At 44.4% G+C, this 19,903-nt stretch overlaps 1 protein-coding gene across 8 annotated transcripts in view; it reads left to right on the top strand.

Annotated features, from left to right (window-relative positions):
• Positions 1-19,903, top strand: part of LOC132569374 (transducin-like enhancer protein 4) — a 222,268-nt gene that overhangs the window by 184,692 nt on the left and 17,673 nt on the right. For all 8 annotated transcript variants that reach the window (XM_060235383.1, XM_060235385.1, XM_060235384.1 and 5 more), the window contains 3 exons: positions 11,419-11,538; positions 11,738-11,791; positions 12,118-12,270. In XM_060235383.1, the coding sequence (XP_060091366.1) occupies positions 11,419-11,538; positions 11,738-11,791; positions 12,118-12,270 (327 nt within the window). The remainder of the gene's footprint in view (positions 1-11,418; positions 11,539-11,737; positions 11,792-12,117; positions 12,271-19,903) is intronic.

A 19,903-nucleotide genomic window follows, 5' to 3' on the forward strand; every position in this document is an offset into this window, starting at 1 on the left:
CCAGACCGCATGCTCCATCCTCTCTACAGACTAGGGTTGCCAAATCCAATTCAAGAAATATTTGGGGACTTTGGGGGTGGAGCCAGGAGACCTTGGGGGTGAAGCCATAAGCAAAGTTGTGACAAGCACAACTGAACTCCAAAGGGAGTTCTGGCCATCACATTTAAAGGAATCGCACACCTTTTAAATGCCTTCCCTACATTATAAATAAGGATAGAGGCACCTTCTTTTGGGGCTCATAGAATTGGACCTCCTGGTCCAATCTATTTGAAACTTGGAGCGCATTTTGAGGAGAGTCATTAGATGCTATGCTGAAAATTTGGTGCATCTACTTCAAACAACAGCCCCTCCAGAGCCCCAGATACCCCCAGATCAATTTTCCATTATTCCCTATGGGAACTGATCTCCATAGGGAATAATGAAGTGTCGAGCAGACATTTCCCTCCCCCCCCCCATCCCTGTTTCTGACGACTCTGAAGCGGGGACGGCCTGCTCCCACCTGGGGATTGGAATGTCTACTCACGAGTTTCTGAACTTACAACTTCTTCAAAATAACACAGAGCAACCGACCTCTGAAAAGATTATGTGACCAAGGAAGGGCCTGGGCTGCAAACAACCTCTGCAAAGATTGTGCAACCAACGGAGGGCCTGGGCTGCTTTCACAGCCATGTTATTCTGCCTACTCCCCCGCCCAGCCTTAAAGACGCAGATGCACCATCCCAATTCCACTTTCCAATGGAGTCTGAAAGCCTCCGGAGGTGGAAAGGTACATGGGGGCTGTGGGGCAGGGCTTCCCCTCGGCGGCCAGCTGACTGGGAGCGGGAAGGAGCCTGGGAAAGTGGGAGAACCCCCGTTGGGACCTAGGGATGGGCAAGCTTACTACAGGTGTGCGAAGAGAGCAAGAGATATGAGCACTCCCAGGACACACTGTTCTGTGTCAATATGCAGAAAATAACCTACTGAATGGGTGATATCATTCTTGTGATGTCAGATGCAAATGAGTTCCTGCTGGGCTTTTTCTACAAAAAAAGCCCTGGTGGCGTTAATATTTTGGCTGCTCTGCCAGGCTTTCAGAAATCCAGGAGCCTTGCACCTTGACAATTTTCTGTGGTCCCTGTGATTTTTACCAGCCCCTCTCCATGGCTTGACAGCCAGCTTCCACATGCCAAAAGCAGTTCTTCAGAGGCATGGCTGGAGCCCTTTTTGAAAATCAGATTGGAGCTTAAATAGTTCTCCACTACTTGTCTTTTAGAGCCAGTTTGGTGTAGTGGTTAAGTGTGCGGACTCTTATCTGGGAGAACCAGATTTGATTCCCCGCTGCTCCATTTGCAGCTGCTGGAATGGCCTAGGGTTAGCCATAGCTATCACAGGAATTGTCCTTGAAATGGCAGCTGCTGTGAGAACCCTCTCAGCCCCACCCACCTCACAGGGTGTCTATTGTGGGAGGAGAAGATATAGGAGATTGTAAGCTGCTCTGAGTCTCTGATTCAGAGAGAAGGGCGGGGTATAAATCTGTAGTCTTCTTCTTCTTCCTAAAGTTTTATCTAAGGAACAGGGAATGGAACACTACTTAAGAACTGTGCTGGCAGTTCCAGTTGTACCTCTTACAACTGGCAGTTCCTGGATATGTCAAGAACCTTGCCTAAGAGGTGGGGTTTAAGGCTCTTCTTAAAAGGGCAGTGAGCAGGAGCTGGCATGAGGTGAAAGAGTGAAGATAGGAACAATAGGTATACAGGGACACACATAAATAGAGAGAAAAGCTAATTACATTTATCCCAGACACACACTTTACCACTGAGCAAAAAGTATTAAACAATTAACAAAAGGGGGTTAAGTACATGCAACTGCCCCTCCTTTCCACTGAAAACATAGCCTCTTAAGGAGGCTTTTCTTTTTAAAACCCTAGAAGGACTTCGTTAATCTATCCCAACACTTTAACTACTTCATCCTATTCTAATACCTAGCTTAAATAATAGTGGGCAAATATCCTTTCTTCTGTGTAGAAGAATTGGAATACGTGACTGTTTAGGTCTTTACGTCTTCTGTTATGTAATGAATGCTGCTGTTAGAGTCATTTTCACAGTGGCTTACTTTATATGGGCTTCTGGTTTTTAAAAGCAACATCTCACCCTTTTTATTTCATAATTCTTTGACTATTCAAAATTGACCACATGTATAGTATGCTGTGTTATATAAAGCCATTGTTAATTAACATCATTTAATCAGCAATTAGTGAAGTTAATTAGTGGGTAAGATGCAATAAAAAACATCAAATATTGCCTTTTAGAATCGTGATTTCCATTAAAATGAAATAATCAGATCCTTGGATTACTAGCGACAATCTAATTATCTGAGAAAGCCCATGTGATACAAAGTAGTTTGTGCAAAGCTCATTGTTAATGTTTGTTACCAAAAAAGAACCTTGTGTTGGTTTTGACCTGCTTAAAGTTGTTCCAAATACCTAAAGGGAACATCATATATGCTAGGTGATGCTTATTAGCACTAAGAAGATAGATTTGAGCATTGGTGTTGAAAAGAGGTGAGCTGTATAGAGGTGCCCATGTGACCTTAGCTGTGCTGAATTTTCACACCCAAGTGTCCCAGAATTGTTTGTATGGCATCCCCCAGAATTTCTTCAGCATGAAAAAAGTAGTAGGGTCAGCACTGGGAAATACTTGGATATTTGTGGGGGGGGGGTAGAACCTGATTTTGGAGGTGGAGCAGGGTTTGAGGATGGGAGGGATTTCAACAAGGTATAATGCCATAGATTTCATCTTCTAAAGTGGCTATTTTCTTCAGATGAACTGATTTCTGTCACAATAACAGATCTCCACCTACCCCCTGGAGGTTGGCAACCCTAACATTGAGTGATCATTTCGTTCATATACCTGGCAGACCTCAAAACAGGTGGAAAGTCAGCCAAGTATTCTTTTCTTCTAAGGTCATTTTCCTGCTGTACAGTACTTTATCCATTTTTAATTGTTTGCTTTGTACTTTGAGCAGACTTTATAGCAGCAATAATGTTGTTCAGATAGTTGTATCATAATTGACCTTAGTGCTGAGCATCCTTGGCTTTTACTATGGCTTGCTTAATACCTTAGAATGGTCAATTATCTCATAATTCCCACTTTGGTGGGAATTATTGTTTTAATTATGGCACTCCAAATATATCATTGTCCCAGTGTTGTAAAGTTTCACAAGGGAATGATCACATTTTGCAAAGGTTTCTAAAGTTTTTAGCTTATTGCTTGGGAGGATTCTGGGCTGTCTTTAGTTATTATTTCTACTGCTAATTTCATTGAGTTTTTGTTTGCCCATCTGAGATCAGCAATCCAAGGTGCTTTGTCAGATGGCTGAACAGCAGCATGGCTTGGGAAAAGCCAGCTTGTTCTTTACTCCATTGCTTCCCCCCACCCCCTTGTTGCGCTTGGAGCCACACATGGGTAATGTAAGTAATCTTTAATGGCCATTGGGGGTTGAAGGGTAATAATAATTCTTGCCTTGTTGAAGTCATGTGAAGTACTAATTACTGCAGGCAGGCAGCACACTGAAGCTGCCCTCTTGCTGGCCAGATATTTATGACTTTGTAAGATGGTTTCTATTACCACCTTTATGATCAGCTAATTTGTGCACTGTCAGGGAAGATATTTCAGGCCATGTCTGGCACCTGTTTCCAATGCTGATTGTCACCCTAACATAATGATAAAGGAATTAAGTTTTTTGTCATAGATTGGTCTAGTAGTTGAGGATTCACAGAATCTTTTTTTGACTGCCCCAATACAGTTGTTCATGAGATAAAAGTTTCCATCTGTATATTTAGCATAACACACAACAGTGGCATCTCACAGTTTATGCCATATTGCCTACAGACTGTTCTAAAATGAAGTTGGATAGATAGAAGCCTTCCTAGGGAATTTGAGTGATACAGAAAAGTAGCCACAGAGGAGATGGTTGCTGTGCTAGTCAGGTTACATGTCTTGGTTTGCCAAATCAACAGATTAGAAAAAAGTATGCTGGTAAATAATGGCTGAATAAATTTTGTGCCTGTATTTTATGCTAAACGTATACTTGGTATGTATTTGTAAAAATATAGGCACAAAATGAGTTGTAGTATTTTCAGCCAAAGGCACAAAACCCAAAATCTTCCATGTAGAAAATTAAGGAAGCCATTGGGTGGTTGGATCAGAATCTGAGCCTGTGTGTTTGAATTGCTGCTAAGCTTATTCTGCAAAGCTTGTATACTCCTACACCTATGAGCACTGATTCACTGAAAAATAGTATCTTGAAATTTTACATTATTTCTCAATGTTGTGTTGCCTGCCTTGCTGCATTTCGTGTCCTCTTCATGGATGAATTCAAGAAACACAACATTTTTAGGCTGAAAGGGGCATGGGAGGGATTCGATGAGTTGCTTAGTAAGATACAGATCTGCTGTTTGTTAATTGCTTAAAGCTTTTAATAGCGACGTCTCAGGTTCATGGTCTCAGGCTTTCCAGATCTGGAGTTACTGAGCAAATTCTGTCATCTGGTCCAGTTTCTAAGGCAAGACATTATGTTTTGCCTATTTACATACTTTCCTTAAAATCATTTGATATATAGCCTAATGAAAGGTTATTTGTGTACATGGGCATATAGAAAACCAACTAATGACACTAAGGCAGAACTATTTCTGTGATAGATTAGTGTCTTTAAGTTTTTTTGCAAATTGCTGCAAGCATGCCAAGCTAGATATATCATAGATATATCATATAACTGATGGGATTATTTTAATGTAGTACTGGAGAGATCCCTTTCAAATAGAAGCATAACCTCTTGATCATTATTATCTTCACTAAGACTTTGTATGAATGCAAGGTTGATCTTTTAGGTCAGTTTGGTTGATGGTGACGAGGAGATGACTAAACATGTTAATAACCTGAAGACAGAAGTTATGAGTCTCCTGCACATAGAACTGTTCTCCATCATTGGATTTGACATATTTGCATTTTTCACTTTCATTAACAGTTTTTCTTGAAGGACATATGAGTAATGTGTCAGTAAGATGGCTGTCTACATGGGGGAATCCTCACAGCTCCTAACTTACCAGACATTGACCACTTATTCATGATAATCTCTAAGAACTTGGTTATGGACATAACATCTGAGAAACATTTGTCATATTCATCCTGGGTCCAAGTGAGAAAGGCAGACTATAAATAACAAAACTTCACTTTTTAAAAAAAGAATTGTATCTGAGCACTTTTTCTTTTGGAGAGGATGTCCACAAATGCCATATGTAATATCTGAGACAGTAATACTGTAATGATAGCATCTGTGTATGATGCACAACAAAATGTCTTTAGCTACATAAAGATCCACATTTTGATTTTTTAAGTAATTTCTGTTTCTATCAGTGGGACTTGCAAGCTATTTCTGGACTATTTTGGAGTGTCTCCCACCAAGCGATTTGCAAACTTTCTAATTTACAAGGTTTACTTGCAATATGCAGCTGGTAGCCAAAACTGAAACTGAAGCCAATACTTGCCCTCCCTGCCACTAATCTCCTGCACAAAATACAAAAGACCTATGACCATCCTTATATAAGTAGCTAGCTCTCACTAAAATGTCTTGATATAGCCATTTACACAAGTGCGCAATTGCATAGAGAAATTAAACTTTCTTGTTTAAATGAGTTACTCTTTATCATTTATATCTGCTTTATCTTTTTTAAATGATAAAAGTGCCATGATGGGGGAAGTCATTTCATAAACATGCTGAGAACTCTCCCTCCCCGTGGATTATAGTTCCTGGGGAGAGGACTTGACTGTGAAACCAGTTGTCTGAAGTGTTAAATGGGCTCTTACTCTCCAGTTCTTTTAAGAAATACATGTATGCATATTATACTAACAAACTCTATAGCATGGAGGTCAGCTAGATAGATAATTACAAGTATGTGTATACCTGATTATACCCTAGAAAGCCACTCAGCCACTAAGCAGTATACAATGCTTAGATCATCCTTTAAAGAGCTAGTCATAATTATCTTCTTTCTCATGCTAGTGGGGTGCTCTAAATTATAACTTTATTAAGCACCAAAATCAAAGATTAAATGGATATTTATGGCACTGAGACTAACTAGATTGAGAAAAATGAATTCATGTGGTTTTGAATTTATGAAAATAAATACTTTGGCTAAAATCAGTGCAGTGGTTTACTCTTGGCTCTTTAGCCATCATTCTAATTGTCATTCAGTAATTAGTTTTCCCCTTTATTGCAGCCAATTACTTTTTTAAAAAAAAATGAGTCATACTGAATTGAATTCAAACTATAATCTGCCTTCTCTTCATTTGTGGAATGAATATAAATAGAGATGGGGTATTCTTAAAACATGCATAAGGTTATTTGCATAGATATGTGTGTTAAAAGTGTGTCTAGTTTTTACAAGTATTGGGACACAGGGAAGGAGTCTGCAGGAAAGGCATACAAATTCTGATCTCTATGTATTGCCCGCCCTGCCCTCTTCTAAGTCTTGAATCCTTCATAAAAGATAATTCCCCATGTATCACATCATTGAGTGACTGAGACAATGAAGATGCTTCATGGGATGGAATCAATGGAGGCATGGATTTGTCCGATAATGCTTGTATCACATTCATAGGTTGATAAGGTGATAGCTTCCTACACCCGATACGCATATTCCTGTTTTCATGTTATTATTTATTTAGGATATTTCTGTGCCACTTCTTCAGGGTCCTGCTCATGGTGGCTTAGAATTAAAACCACATCACAATATTAAAAAAAACCACTGAACATAAACAGCATAAAAGCTATCCATAAAGCAGAAACTGAGCATTTAAAAGCGAGTAAGATAAAACCCTGTATAAAGCCAGGTCCACAGGTGGGGAAACTCTAGGCTGGGAAACTCCTGAAGATTTGGGATGGAGCTTGGAGAGGACAGGGACCCTGGTGGGATACAATACCTTAGACTCCACCCTCCAAGGCATTCATTTGCTCCACAGGAATTGATCTTTGTACTCTCGAAATGAGCTGTAACTCTGCCAGATCCCCAGGCCTTACCTGGCATCCTTAGAAGATTACTTTTGACTGGTGTCCCTCCAAAAAAGTAGGCATCAGGCAGACAAGGGAAGGGAAAGGGTGTTCTAGAGGTAAGCTGGCACCACAGACAGTGCCCAATTTCTAGTTGCCATGTTCCTTGCCATGCTCATCGCAGCTGAATAAAAGGGCTTGAGAAGCAGGTCTTAACTGGAGGGCTGGATAGTATGGGAGGAGACAGTCCTTCAATAACCCTGACCTAAAGCCAACTAACATTTTTAATTGTACCCAGAAACATAACCAGTTCAGCAGGAGAGATTATGATCCCTGTAATCAACCCTGACAATAGCCTGGCTGTTGCATTTTGGATCACTTGGAAGTTTCCAGACCATTTTCAAAGGTGGCCCCATGTAGAGTGCATTACAGTAATCTAATCTGAATCACTGTGGCCAGATCATACTTTCCCAAAGATTAATCTTTGCTGCTGAACCAGCCAGAGTTGATTAAAATGCTCTATGTGCCAAAGAGGAGACCTGAGCCTACCATCATGAACACAAGGCTGGGATCCAATAAAACCCCATAGCTACAAACCTGCTGCTTCAGAGGAAGTGCATCCCTTTCCAGGACAGGCTGACTTGCAACTCCCAGGAAACTTCTCCATTGACAAATAGCATCTCAGTTTTGTGTGGATTGAGCTTCCATTCACAGACCCTCCTGGTTTAGTTGTTAAGAAGAAACAGAGCTGGGTGTCATCTCCATGTTGGTGACATTTCAGTCTAAATCCTTGGATGACATGTTCCAGTGGTTTCATGTAAATGTTAAATAACAAGGGGAGCAAGTCAGAGTTCTATGGGATTCCATAGTGTACTCCTACAGAATGTATGGAAGCATCTGCTATGCTGTACCAGCAATGTATCAAGCCATAGCATGCATGTATGTACCAAATTGTAGTTCCTCTATTCATTTTATATTTGTGATGTGTAGAATAGTACAATATTAATGTTCTATTTTAATTTTGCAATATGTGTACACAATAATAAGAACATAAGAGAAGCCATGTTAGATCAGGCCAATGGCCCATCCAGTCCAACATTCTGTGTCACACAGCGGCCAAATATATATATATATATATATATATACACACACACACACACACACACACACACACACTGTGGCTAATAGCCACTGATGGACCTCTGCTCCATATTTTTATCTAACCCCCTCTTGGAGGTGGCCATGCTTGTGGCCGCCACCACCTCCTGTGGCAGTGAATTCCACATGTTAATCACCCTTTGGGTGAAGAAGTACTTCCTTTTATCCATTTTAACCTGTCTGCTCAGCAATTTCATCGAATGCCCACGAGTTCTTGTATTGTGAGAAAGGGAGAAAAGTACTTCTTTCTCTACTTTCTCCATCCCATGCATTATCTTGTAAACCTCTATCATGTCACCCCTCAGTCGACGTTTCTCCAAGCTAAAGAGCCCTAAGCGTTTCAACCTTTCTTCATAGGGAAGGTGTTCCAGCCCTTTAATCATTCTAGTTGCCCTTTTCTGAACTTTCTCCAATGCTATAATATCCTTTCTGAGGTGCGGCGACCAGAACTGCACACAGTACTCCAAATGAGACTGCACCATCGATTTATACAGGGGCATTATGATACTGGCTGATTTGTTTTCAATTCCCTTCCTAATAATTCCCAGCATGGCGTTGGCCTTTTTTATTGCAAACGCACACTGTCTTGACATTTTCAGTGAATTATCTACCACGACTCCAAGATCTCTCTCATGGTCAGTCTCTGCCAGTTCACACCCCATCAACTTGTATTTGTAGCTGGGATTCTTGGCCCCAATGTGCATTACTTTGCACTTGGCCACATTGAACCGCATCTGCCACGTTGACGCCCACTCACCCAGCCTCAACAGATCCCTTTGGAGTTCCTCACAATCCTCTCTGGTTTTCACCACCCTGAACAATTTAGTGTCATCCGCAAACTTGGCCACTTCACTGCTCACTCCCAACTCTAAATCATTTATGAACAAGTTAAAGAGCATGGGACCCAGTACCGAGCCCTGCGGCACCCCACTGCTTACCATCCTCCACTGCGAAGACTGCCCATTTATACTCACTCTCTGCTTCCTATTACTCAGCCACTTTTTGATCCACAAGAGGACCTGTCCTTTTACTCCATGACTCTCAAGCTTCCTAAGGAGCCTTTGATGAGGAACTTTATCAAAAGCTTTCTGGAAGTCAAGGTAAACAACATCTATCGGGTCTCCTTTGTCCACATGTTTGTTCACCCCCTCAAAGAAATGTAACAGGTTAGTGAGGCAAGATCTTCCCCTACAGAACCCATGCTGAGTCTTCCTCAATAACCCGTGTTCATCAATGTGCTTACTCCTTCTGTCCTTGATAATGGTTTCTACCAACTTTCCCTGTATTGAAGTCAGACTGACTGGCCTGTAATTTCCCGGATCTCCTCTGGAACCCTTTTTAAAGATGGGAGTGACATTTGCTACCTTCCAGGCCTCAGGAACAGAGGCAGATTTCAATGAAAGATTACAGATTTTTGTTAGAAGATTACAGATTTTGTTTTTTCCCTTTCTTATAAAATCAGCGACTTTGTTCTTGAGCATGAATTAGAGGTAGCCCTGACTGAAGAAAAACATTTAAAATCCACTTCCTTCATCAATTTGTTTTACTTGGCTACCTGTCTTTACTTTGGAACCAAGTGCCATTGATTTCAATGGTGTTTACTTCAAGGGTCAATCCAGGTACCCAACAAATTTTGCATTTAATGATTAAGTAACAGGCCATTCCATTTCAGCCTTAAAGCTGTTTGTTTTAATTAGTGCACTTTGGTAAGGTTCTTTTTTTTATTTTTGTCAATTCATATGTTTAGTAAATTCTCAGAAACATACTAGAATTCTTGCTTGCTTGAGTAAAAACCTGTCGGCATGGAAAAGCAACTCCACTTCTAGTTCTATTGTGAGCTGTTAATTTTTCTGCAGCATTCAAGAACATAAGGGCCCTGCTGGATCAGACCAGTAGTCCATCTCGTCCAGCATCCTGTCTCACAGTGGCCAACCAATTCCTTTGGAGGTTTAACAACAGAACACAGAGCATCTTCCCCTGATGTTGCCTCTTAGCTCTGAATTTCAGAGGTTTAATGCCTCTGCCTGTGGAAGTTCCCCTCAGTCGCCATGGCTAGTAGCCACTGATGGACCTATCCTCCATTAATCTGTCCCCTTTTAAAGATGTTTATTCCTGTAGGACCATCACAATGGACATTGTGTCCAACTTATTTTGTAATTTGAAGTGGCAATCCCCAGAGCAGGGGTGTCAGACATGCAGCCCAGAGGCCAAATCAGGCCCCCAGAGGGATCCTATCAGGCTCCCAAGCAATCGGCTGTTGTCTGCTTCCTTCTCTCTCTCTTGCTTCATTCTGCATCTCAAGTTGCTTTGCAAGGCTTGCTCAATCTCACAGGAGCTACAGAGCAAAGCCTCTGTTTTCTACATTAGCTGAGGCTCCTACCCCTCCTGGTCCCCTGGGGAGGGAAGGAAAGAGCCAGAGCTTCCTAGTTCCCTGGATGCCACTGGAGAAATACAAAGAAAGCACCTTTAAGACCAGCAAGCGCTAATGTTTTAAACATATTTTAAGTTTTTTTAAAAAAAAATCTTTAATTGTGGTTGTGTCCTTTATAAAGTTTATATCTAGGGCTTTTAAAATAGGAAAAGCCCAGCAGGCCACACACCCTGGTGCCAAGCCAGCCAGAACTGCGTTCCTGTGCGTTCCTGCTCATAAAAAGCCCTGTTTATATCACTGCTACCTAATCTTAAATAGGTACACACGTGGCCCAGCCCAACATGGCCCGGCCTGACAAAGTCTCATTTATGTCAGATCCAGCCCTCATAACAAATGAGTTTGATACCCCTGCCCCAGAGTGTCTATAAGTAGGTCTTTCCATCTGCAGATGCCTAAGCTGAAGGAGGTCTAAGTGGATATACTCACTCAGTAGATTTACCTTCAGGTAAGCACGCAGTTTCTGCAGCCTGACAAGATAACACAGAATTGCCTTCTTGTAATATACACGGTTGTAAGAATCAAGTGAATATATTTGCAAGTACATTTAGCTTCCTGTTTGCAGTGGAAGATGGAGTTTCTTCATACCAAGCACACCACCTTGCCTGGTGCTTAATGTGTGGTAGGCTTCACATTCCCTAGTAATTCTTGTTCTGCTCTGTGATTGTGCGAGAAACTGGATGAAGCTTGGACCTCCTTGATCATGTCGCCTGTAGTTCATCTTCTTGAGGTATAAGCACTAAAGCCAACCTGAATCAAAGGATAATTGCACTAACAATCTCCTCTCTCTTATCCTCTCATTTCAGAGCTCATCTGTGTCTCCCTCAGCCAGTTTCAGAGCTTCGGAAAAACACAGAAACTCAACAGATTACTCCTCTGACACTAAAAAACAGAAAACAGAGGAAAAAGAAATATCAACTCGTTATGTGAGTAAAGGATTTCTGTTGGATGTTTCAAATTCGAATATCCATTCTAATCTGAATAATTTAAGTAACTAAGCAAATGTTGTAAATTTGTGTTCTTAAAGGTTTCCAAAACTGGCCTGTTTCCAACAGTTGTATGTGAACTAAACTGCTTGGAATGAATCTGTCAGAGATGCTTATGCTTTTTTGTTCTTCAATGCAGGACAGTGATGGTGAGAAGAGTGATGACAACTTGGTGGTTGATGTTTCCAATGAGGTTTGTGCAGTGGGATTTTTGGTCCAATTGCTTATTGGGCATACTATTTACATATGGTTGAATGTTGGGTGCTTCTGTAGGATAATATTTTCTGTTACTGGAGGATTAATTTACAGAAGGAATCAGTTGTCTCTCCTATAGATCAAGTAACAATGCTATTCCTATTGTCTGGCAGGGATGGTGATGGAATATGTCTGTAATGGCCAGCTGCTGTTAATGAAGGCCATAAAGGAAAGTGCTGTGCATAGGTTGCATCGCAAAAACAAAGGAGTTTTCCAACTTGCAGCAAATAGCATGCCTTGATAATAATATCAGTTTGTTTTCAGGATCCTTCCTCTCCACGAGGAAGCCCAGCACATTCTCCACGGGAGAATGGCTTGGACAAGACTCGTCTACTCAAGAAAGATGCACCAATTAGCCCAGCCTCAATAGCTTCTTCCAGCAGCACTCCATCCTCCAAATCCAAAGAACTTAGCCTTGTAAGTGACTGTATGATCTATGCCTGTCTCCATATGTCAGTATGCACCATTTGGTATCTAAATGGAGAAAATAATGAGATGTGCCCCAGTTGCACTTCTTGATATAAAACTGTTTTCAGTACAAAAAGATACAATTGAAATCCAGAATATTTGGGGAGAAAGCAGTGGTTTTTTTTCTGCTAGCAGTGTCTGAAATGATGTACATGCCTTTATTTTATTTTTGCATCAGGGAGCTTGCCATTCTGTGGATAAATAAGAGCGCACAAGGTTTCTTGGAATATTTTTTGTATGGCAGTTTACAGTAAATTCAGCTACCTGCTTGAACGTGATTTGGTTCTTGGCTTTATTTGTATTCCTGGGCTGTGTTCAACTACAATCACTTTCTATCTAAAAAATAATCTGTCATTTATAAGAGCCTTTCTTGACTTGTATAGTTAGTCACAATTCAGAGAAGGAAGGACTGCTTGCATACCCAGAGTGGTGCTAGCTTCTTCCTTTTGTGACAGTAGTGCATCATCTTTCTGGATTGAAAATGCCATGATTTTTCATACGCTTCTCTGCAGAATTCTTGCATTTCTTATGTCATTACTTAGGGAATGGAAGAAGTCAAATGTGAGTTTAGCATTAAGAATGGTAGCCTTTAGAGAAAAATAATAATAATGTATCCACAAGCCCTTGAAAGTGGTGAGAATCACCTCCTAGACTGAGTAGACATCTACTTTAGATAACTTTTATTACATGCCTTAGTTATCCAAAGTTCTTAGGCTAAATTCAAAATTCATTTTACGTATACTTAACAGTCCTAACTCAGGAAAGTCTGAAGGTCACTACTGTAGAAAGGGTGAGTTCAGATGACATGTTCTTCCTCACAAGCATTTATTGATTTGTATAGTCATAGCATGGTAGACATGTAAATTAAATATGTTGTCTTAAGACAATTATGCATAATGGACTGTACAACCACTGAGTCATTGAACAAGTTAAAAGTGTGTCACTTCTGTAATGAGCATTGACTGTGGCAGGGCCAGCCTTGTCACTGGGCAAATTAGGCAATTGCCTAGGGTGCCAGCCTTCTGGATGCGCTAAATTGGGCACCCCATGTGACTTGATGACATTATCAATGCGGGGGGAGGCGCCAGAAGCTAGTCTTGCCTAGGGTACCAGGCAGTCTAGAGCCAGACCTGTGGGATGCACTGTGTGCTGGGTTCTTCAAGAAGCTGGTTTATACTTTGTTTCATTATGAATTCCTCCTCCTCCTCTGCCTCCTCCTCCTCTTCTTCTTCCAGAAGGGAGGTGGTTTTCTGAATCAAAAATTTGGAAATGTGATAGCTTGGCTGAAATCCTTTCTTATCTCATTGTAACAAGACATCTTTTGCGCTTGTTTGGTTCTTCACAATGTAAAATATTAATAGAAGTTGTGTGAGGATCTGGTTTGGAACAGTGCCTTATAATAAAAAACGGTTTTAAGCAAGGGTGGCCCTTTCACAAATATCATGTGGCTTTCAAAGCCCCCACTGCCCCATTGGCTGGATTGGAGAAAGCATTTGTTTCTTTAAATCATTTCAAGCCAAGTCAGTTGGCTGCTTGGGAATGCATTTAAAGTTAAAGTTGCTTTCTTTCCACCTCTCTCTCCCCTTCCTTCCTTCCTTCCTTCCTTCCTTCCTTCCTTCCTTCCTTCCTTCCTTCCTTGTGACTCTTAAACATTTGATGTTTATTCTATGTAGCTCTTATGATAAGCAAGTTTGGCCACCCCTGGATCTTCTTCGTGGTCTCTGTGCTTCACACTCATGGGATAGAGCGCCTGCACCGATCCGCAAATCGGTACCTAAAAAGCCCGGGATTTTTCGCGCTCGGCACCAACAGGCATGCACAGGCGTTCCAGTGCGCATGCTCGACGGCGCCAGTGCGAGGATCCCGTCAGTTCCTTTCTGACCGCCGCACTGAGAGGATCTCCTTTCGTGTCCCCAGTCGGTAAAGTAATCTTGGATTGCTTTTTTGCCTTTGTATATAGCCCGTTTGTTATTTTCTTAGTGTAGCTAGCTAGTTGTTAGACAGTTAGTGTTGGTTAAAAAAAAAAAAAAGTTTGTTGGACTTGCCCTTCAGGGCTCGGTTTTTCCCCTTCAGAGACTTTCCTGGGCAGGGTTTTTTCCTGAGCGTCTATGGAAAGACATTGGGGTTTTTTTAAGAGGTGCCGTTCCTGTGGGAAGAAGATTGCCCCCCCCCCGACAGCTATTCCCTCTGTCTCCTCTGTCTGGGCGAGGGACATCTAGTTGATTCTTGCACTCACTGTTTGAGTTTCTTGAAGCAAACTCATAAGAATCGAGCAGCAAGGCTTTCGGCGGCTTTGGTCGAGTCGGCACTTTGTCCGCAGAAAATGGCATCAGGCCCATCGGTACCGATGGGTGAGGCCACGGCCCCGACGGTCACTTCGCCGATCAGGACCGAGATGCCGGTCGAGCGCGGGTGTTCCACGAAACGCCCTTCTGAAGGGTCAGTGGACACCCCAGCTAAGAGGCGTCGGGATGATTCGGGGACCCGATCATCCGCGCCGAAGAAGGGGCAATCGAAGGAGAGGCGGAAGAAGAGACCATCTCGCACCCCTTCGCCTTCGCATGACACTTCAACATCAACAGCCCCACCAAGGAAGATCTCGGCGTCCCCATGTCGTAGCCCTTCAGTGTCGAGAGGCAGTGCTTCGCAGCTGCGCCTATTGGCATCGGAGCACGAGATCAACCTGACTCAGCGCTCCCACTCTTCAGGGTCCAGGCATCGCAGTGAGAGCAACTCGGTCTCGGAGGTGGAGGTGGAGGTGTCGGCGCCGATGGATCAGGTGAGAGGCCAGAGAGCTGGAACCGACTGCAGTAGCTCGTCACTTCCCACCGCTTCCGCCATGGGAGCAGCCCCAATGGCCTCCTTACCCACCGTACCAATGGTACCCTCCTCGCGAGTTCGCAGACTGGGACCAGCAGTCTGAGGCATCCCACATGTCCAGGCTGTTTCAACATTCTAGACGGCATCCTTCGGCATCAATCGCTGTCCCACTTGACAGACGTGGCGTGGTGGTGGAGGATGTCCAACCTTGGTCGTCGGGGTCGATCCGGTTGCCTGTCAGAGAGTCTACTCCGGTGCTCTCAGAAGGTCTCTACACAGAGAGTCTTCATCGTCGGACTCCGACGTCAGTACCGACGATCCGGACTGGGGTTTGGAACCTTCCCCGGTGTCTCATACGGCTGAGGATCTTCCCATCTCACCGTCAAAGGATCTGAAGTCGTACGGGGACCTGGTGAAGAGGATGGCACTCTCCCTCTCGCTTCCGGTGTCACAGCCACAACCCGTTGTAGACGATAACGTGTTTGACATGCAACGGGATACGTCTACAGCAGTTGCCTGCCGGTGACGAAGGTGATGAAGGTCATCCTACAGGCAGTGAAGGAGCCTTGGGCGAAGCCTGCTTCTAAACCCATGTCATCACGAAGGTTGGACCATATGTACCGTGTCCAAGAGTCCGGGGCTAAGTTCACACACTCAAAGCCAAATTCGGTGGTCATTTCCTCCTCGTTGAAGGCCCACAAGACGCACTCCTCTCCACCAGACAAGGAGGGAAAGAAGCTGGATAACGTCAGGAGGAAGTTCTATTCTGCTGGGGTGCTGGGAGTAAAGGTATCTAACTATGCCACATGCATGGCTAGATATCAATACTCAGTATGGGAACGGCTAACCCCCCTCCTGCCTTCCTGAGTTAGGAGAAGAGGTCGGCTGCAAAGAAGTTGCAGAAGGAAGGCTTTGCTGTAGCCAAACAACTGGCTGCAGCAAAGCACATGATCAGCGTCTCAGCAAGGACCATCACTTCTGCCGTCTGCCTCCTCTACCACTCCTGGCTCAGATCTACAGTTCTCCAGCAGGACACCAGGGCCTTTGTTGAAGAACTGCCCTTCGAGGGTGAAGGCCTGTTCAGCTCTACCACCGACAATGCGCTCCAGGAAATGGACAAAAGTATAAAAACTTCCAGGAACCTGGGCATACCGGCATCTTCCAGAGCTGCGAAACAGAAACAGTGGCACAAGCCTTGGGCAAAGAAGCCATACCAAAAGTTCTCCCTGGAACAGCAGTGGAGACCTCGCTCTGCTCAAACTGAGAGTAGGTCCCCATACAGGGAGAACAACAGAAACCGTTATGCTTCACAGACCACCAGCAAATCCAAGGGCGCTTGCCCTCAAAAGCAGGGCCTTTGACTTTCTGGCAGAACGCGTCACCGTTCCCTCTTCCACTTCGTCTATCTGCCTCCGCCCATTCCTGTCGGCCTGGGAGTCCATCACTACGGACAGGTGGTCGCTTTCCATCATAGCGGAAGGCTACAAAATAGACTTTGCTCAGATTCCGAACCAATCTGTGGTAATTATCACTCCCCCTTCCCCACCTCTGCCGGCGGAGGTGAGCAACCTCTTACAGAAACAAGCCATAGAGAGGGTCCCGATGGAGGCCAGGACAGGAGGCTTCTACTCTCGTTACTTCCTGGTTCCCAAGCGGGACGGGGGTTTAAGACCAATCATGGATCTTCGGAATCTGAACAAATTCATTTTGTACCAGAAGTTCAGAATGCTCACTCTGCAAACAATTCTGCCCCTCATCAACCAAGGGGATTGGATGGCAACGCTGGACCTCAAGGATGCATACTTCCACGTCAGCATCCATCCTGCATTCAGACGTTTCCTTCGGTTTGCAGTAGGTTCTCAGCACTTCCAGTTCAAAGCTCTTGCGTTCGGCCTGTCCACTGTACCTCGGGTGTTCACGAAGATGATGAGCGTTGTGGCTGCCCATCTCCGGCTTCAAGGGATAGTCGTCTTTCCATACATCGACGACTGGCTCCTTGTGACGGAGTCGAAAGAGAGTTTGTCATCCCACATTGCCGTCACTCTTCATCTTCTCGACACCTTGGATCTGCAGGTCAATTTGGAGAAATCACACCTTACTCCATCAAGGACAGTTCATTTCATAGGGGCTTTGCTGGATACGAACCTTCACCGCACGTTTCTGCCTCAGCAGAGAGCGATGGACATTATCAACCTTGTCGAACTTCTGCAGAGTCAAAAGTGGGGCACGGCGCAGCAGCTGCAGCGGATGCTGGGGCTGATGGCGGCGACTACAAGCTTGCAGCTCTTTGCGAAGCTGAGGATGAGAGGCCTACAGCTTTGGTTTCTTTGTCTGTTTTGCCCATTACGAGACTCACCTAGAAAGAGGTTTGTAATTCCATCTGTGACACTTCAAACGCTGCAATGGTGGAACTCAAAGGACAGCATTTGTCAGGGAGCTCCCTTACATCTACCTGCACCAACTGTGACTATCACGACAGATGCGTCTTTATGGGGTTGGGGGGCCCACATGGACGATCTGTGGGGGGGGGGGCCCTTGGCCTTCGAAATTGACTCACTGCCACATAAATTACTTGGAACTGCTGGCAGTTCATTTTACTCTTCAGTCTTTCCGCCCCATGGTGGCGGGGAAGTTTGCTGCTCTGCTAACAGACAATACCACTGCCCTGTGTTACATCAACAAGCAGGGAGGGACAGTCTCTCGATGGCTTTGTGCGCTGGATCTGTGGTCGAAGTGCCTGGACCACGACATCTTTGTGAAGGCAGCGCACCTCCCAGGGGTCCTCAACTTGCAAGCAGACTCCCTCAGCAGGGGTGCGGCTTCCCCGCACGAGTGGGAGTTACAGTGGCGCTTCCTCCAACCCGTGTTTCAGCTCTGGGGGTATCCCCAGGTGGATGTCTTGGCCGCAGCTGAAAACTGGAAGTGTCCTCTGTTTTGCTCCAGAGGGGGCTCAGATCCAGAGTTGTTGGGAGACGGTCTGCTGTTCCCGTGGGAAGGTCGGTTCCTTTATCTGTTCCCACATCTGCCACTACTGATGAGGGTGGTCAACAAGATCGTGCACGAGAGACCATGCTGTATCCTGGTGACTCCCTGGTGGCCTTGCCAGAACTGGTTCCTGATCCTGCTCCAACTGGCGAGGGGGGTCTTCTACCAGTTTCCGGCAGAACCTGACCTTCTGTCAGCTCAGGACGGTCATGTACTCCATCACAACATGCCCCACCTGAAGCTGACAACATGGTTCATCAACCCTGTGGGTTCTCTAGCAGAGTCCAACATGTTTTCTTGAACAGCAGATAGCTTTCTATGATAGGAAGTGGCAGAAGTTTCTGCAGTTCTTAGTTGATCCCTCAGTTTCACCCCAAAGGGTAAGATTGTCGGTAATTTTTGAGTTTTTGTTATCTCTGGTGGATGCTGGCCTTGTTTTTTCTTCCATCAAGGTTTATTTGGCAGCAATTTCTGAGTTCCATGAACCAGTTGAGGGGCACTCTGTTTTTGCCAACCCTCATTCTAAGAGGTTTTTGAAGGGTTTGCTTTAGGCTTCATCCTCCATCAAGATCACCCCCACAGTTGTGGGATTTGACTTTAGTGTTGGACAGGCTGACTCGACGTCCTTTTGAGCCGATGGCCACATGTCCGTTACAGCTTCTCTCTTGGAAGACTGCTTTTTTGGTAGCCATCACATCAGCACGCCGTGCAGGGGAGCTCACAGCTATGCGTTGTTACTACCCATATCTAGTTTTTCAGGAGGCTGGAGTGTCATTAGCTCCTGATATTTCTTTTCTCCCCAAGGTAATTTCTCAGTTCCACCTCAACTTGGAAGTTTGGTTGCCCACTTTTCATCCTACACCTTCCTCGGATGAGGAACATAGGTTGCATGCTCTAGATGTGAAGCATGCTTTATTGTTTTATTTAAGTCGCTCCAAGAGTTTTTGTAAGGATCAGCAGCTTTTTGTTTCTTATGCTGCTCCTAAGTTAGGTTCCAGGATCTCGTCTCAGGGCTTTCGAAATGGCTCACTGAGACTATTAAACTGTGTTATTTGTTGGCTAAGAAGCCATTACCTGGGCCTATTCACGGACACTCTAAGAGAGCGATGGCGACATCGGTGGCATTCTTGAAAGGCGTTTCCCTGATGGACATTTGCAAGGCTGCCACCTGGTCCTGTCCGCATGCCTTTATGAAGCACTACGCGCTGGATGTGCATGCTCAGCAGAGGACTCGTCTGGGAGCGGCGGTGCTGCAAGCTGTTTCTTCTGGTTGACCGTCTTCCCGCCTCCAGGTATGTCTTGCTTGCTAATCTCCCATGAGTGTGAAGCACAGAGACCACGAAGAAGATTGACAGGTTGCTTACCTGTAACTGTAGATCTTTGAGTGGTCATCTGTGCATTCATACTACCTGCCCTCCTTCCCCACTGCTGACGGTCTCCCTCCAGTAGGGGCTTCCAGCGGTCAGGAAGGAACTGGTGGGATCCTCGCGCTGGCGCCGGCGAGCATGCACACTGGGACACCTGCGCATGCACATTGGTGCCGAGCACGAAAAAATCCCGGGCTTTTTAGGTACCGATTCAGGGATTGGCGCAGGCGCTGTATCCCATGAGTGTGAATGCACAGATGTCCACTTGAAGATCTACAGTTACAGGTAAGCAATCTGTCTTTTTAAGTCTCCCCTCCCCTTGTGTGACTTTTGAAACTGACTAATCCCTTGTAGTGTTATAGTTGTTGAAGGACACAAGACAGTATGTCTTTTTTTTCCTCCTTTGATGG

Source organism: Heteronotia binoei, chromosome 4 (genome assembly GCF_032191835.1).
Source record: "Heteronotia binoei isolate CCM8104 ecotype False Entrance Well chromosome 4, APGP_CSIRO_Hbin_v1, whole genome shotgun sequence".
Lineage (NCBI taxonomy): Eukaryota > Metazoa > Chordata > Lepidosauria > Squamata > Gekkonidae > Heteronotia > Heteronotia binoei.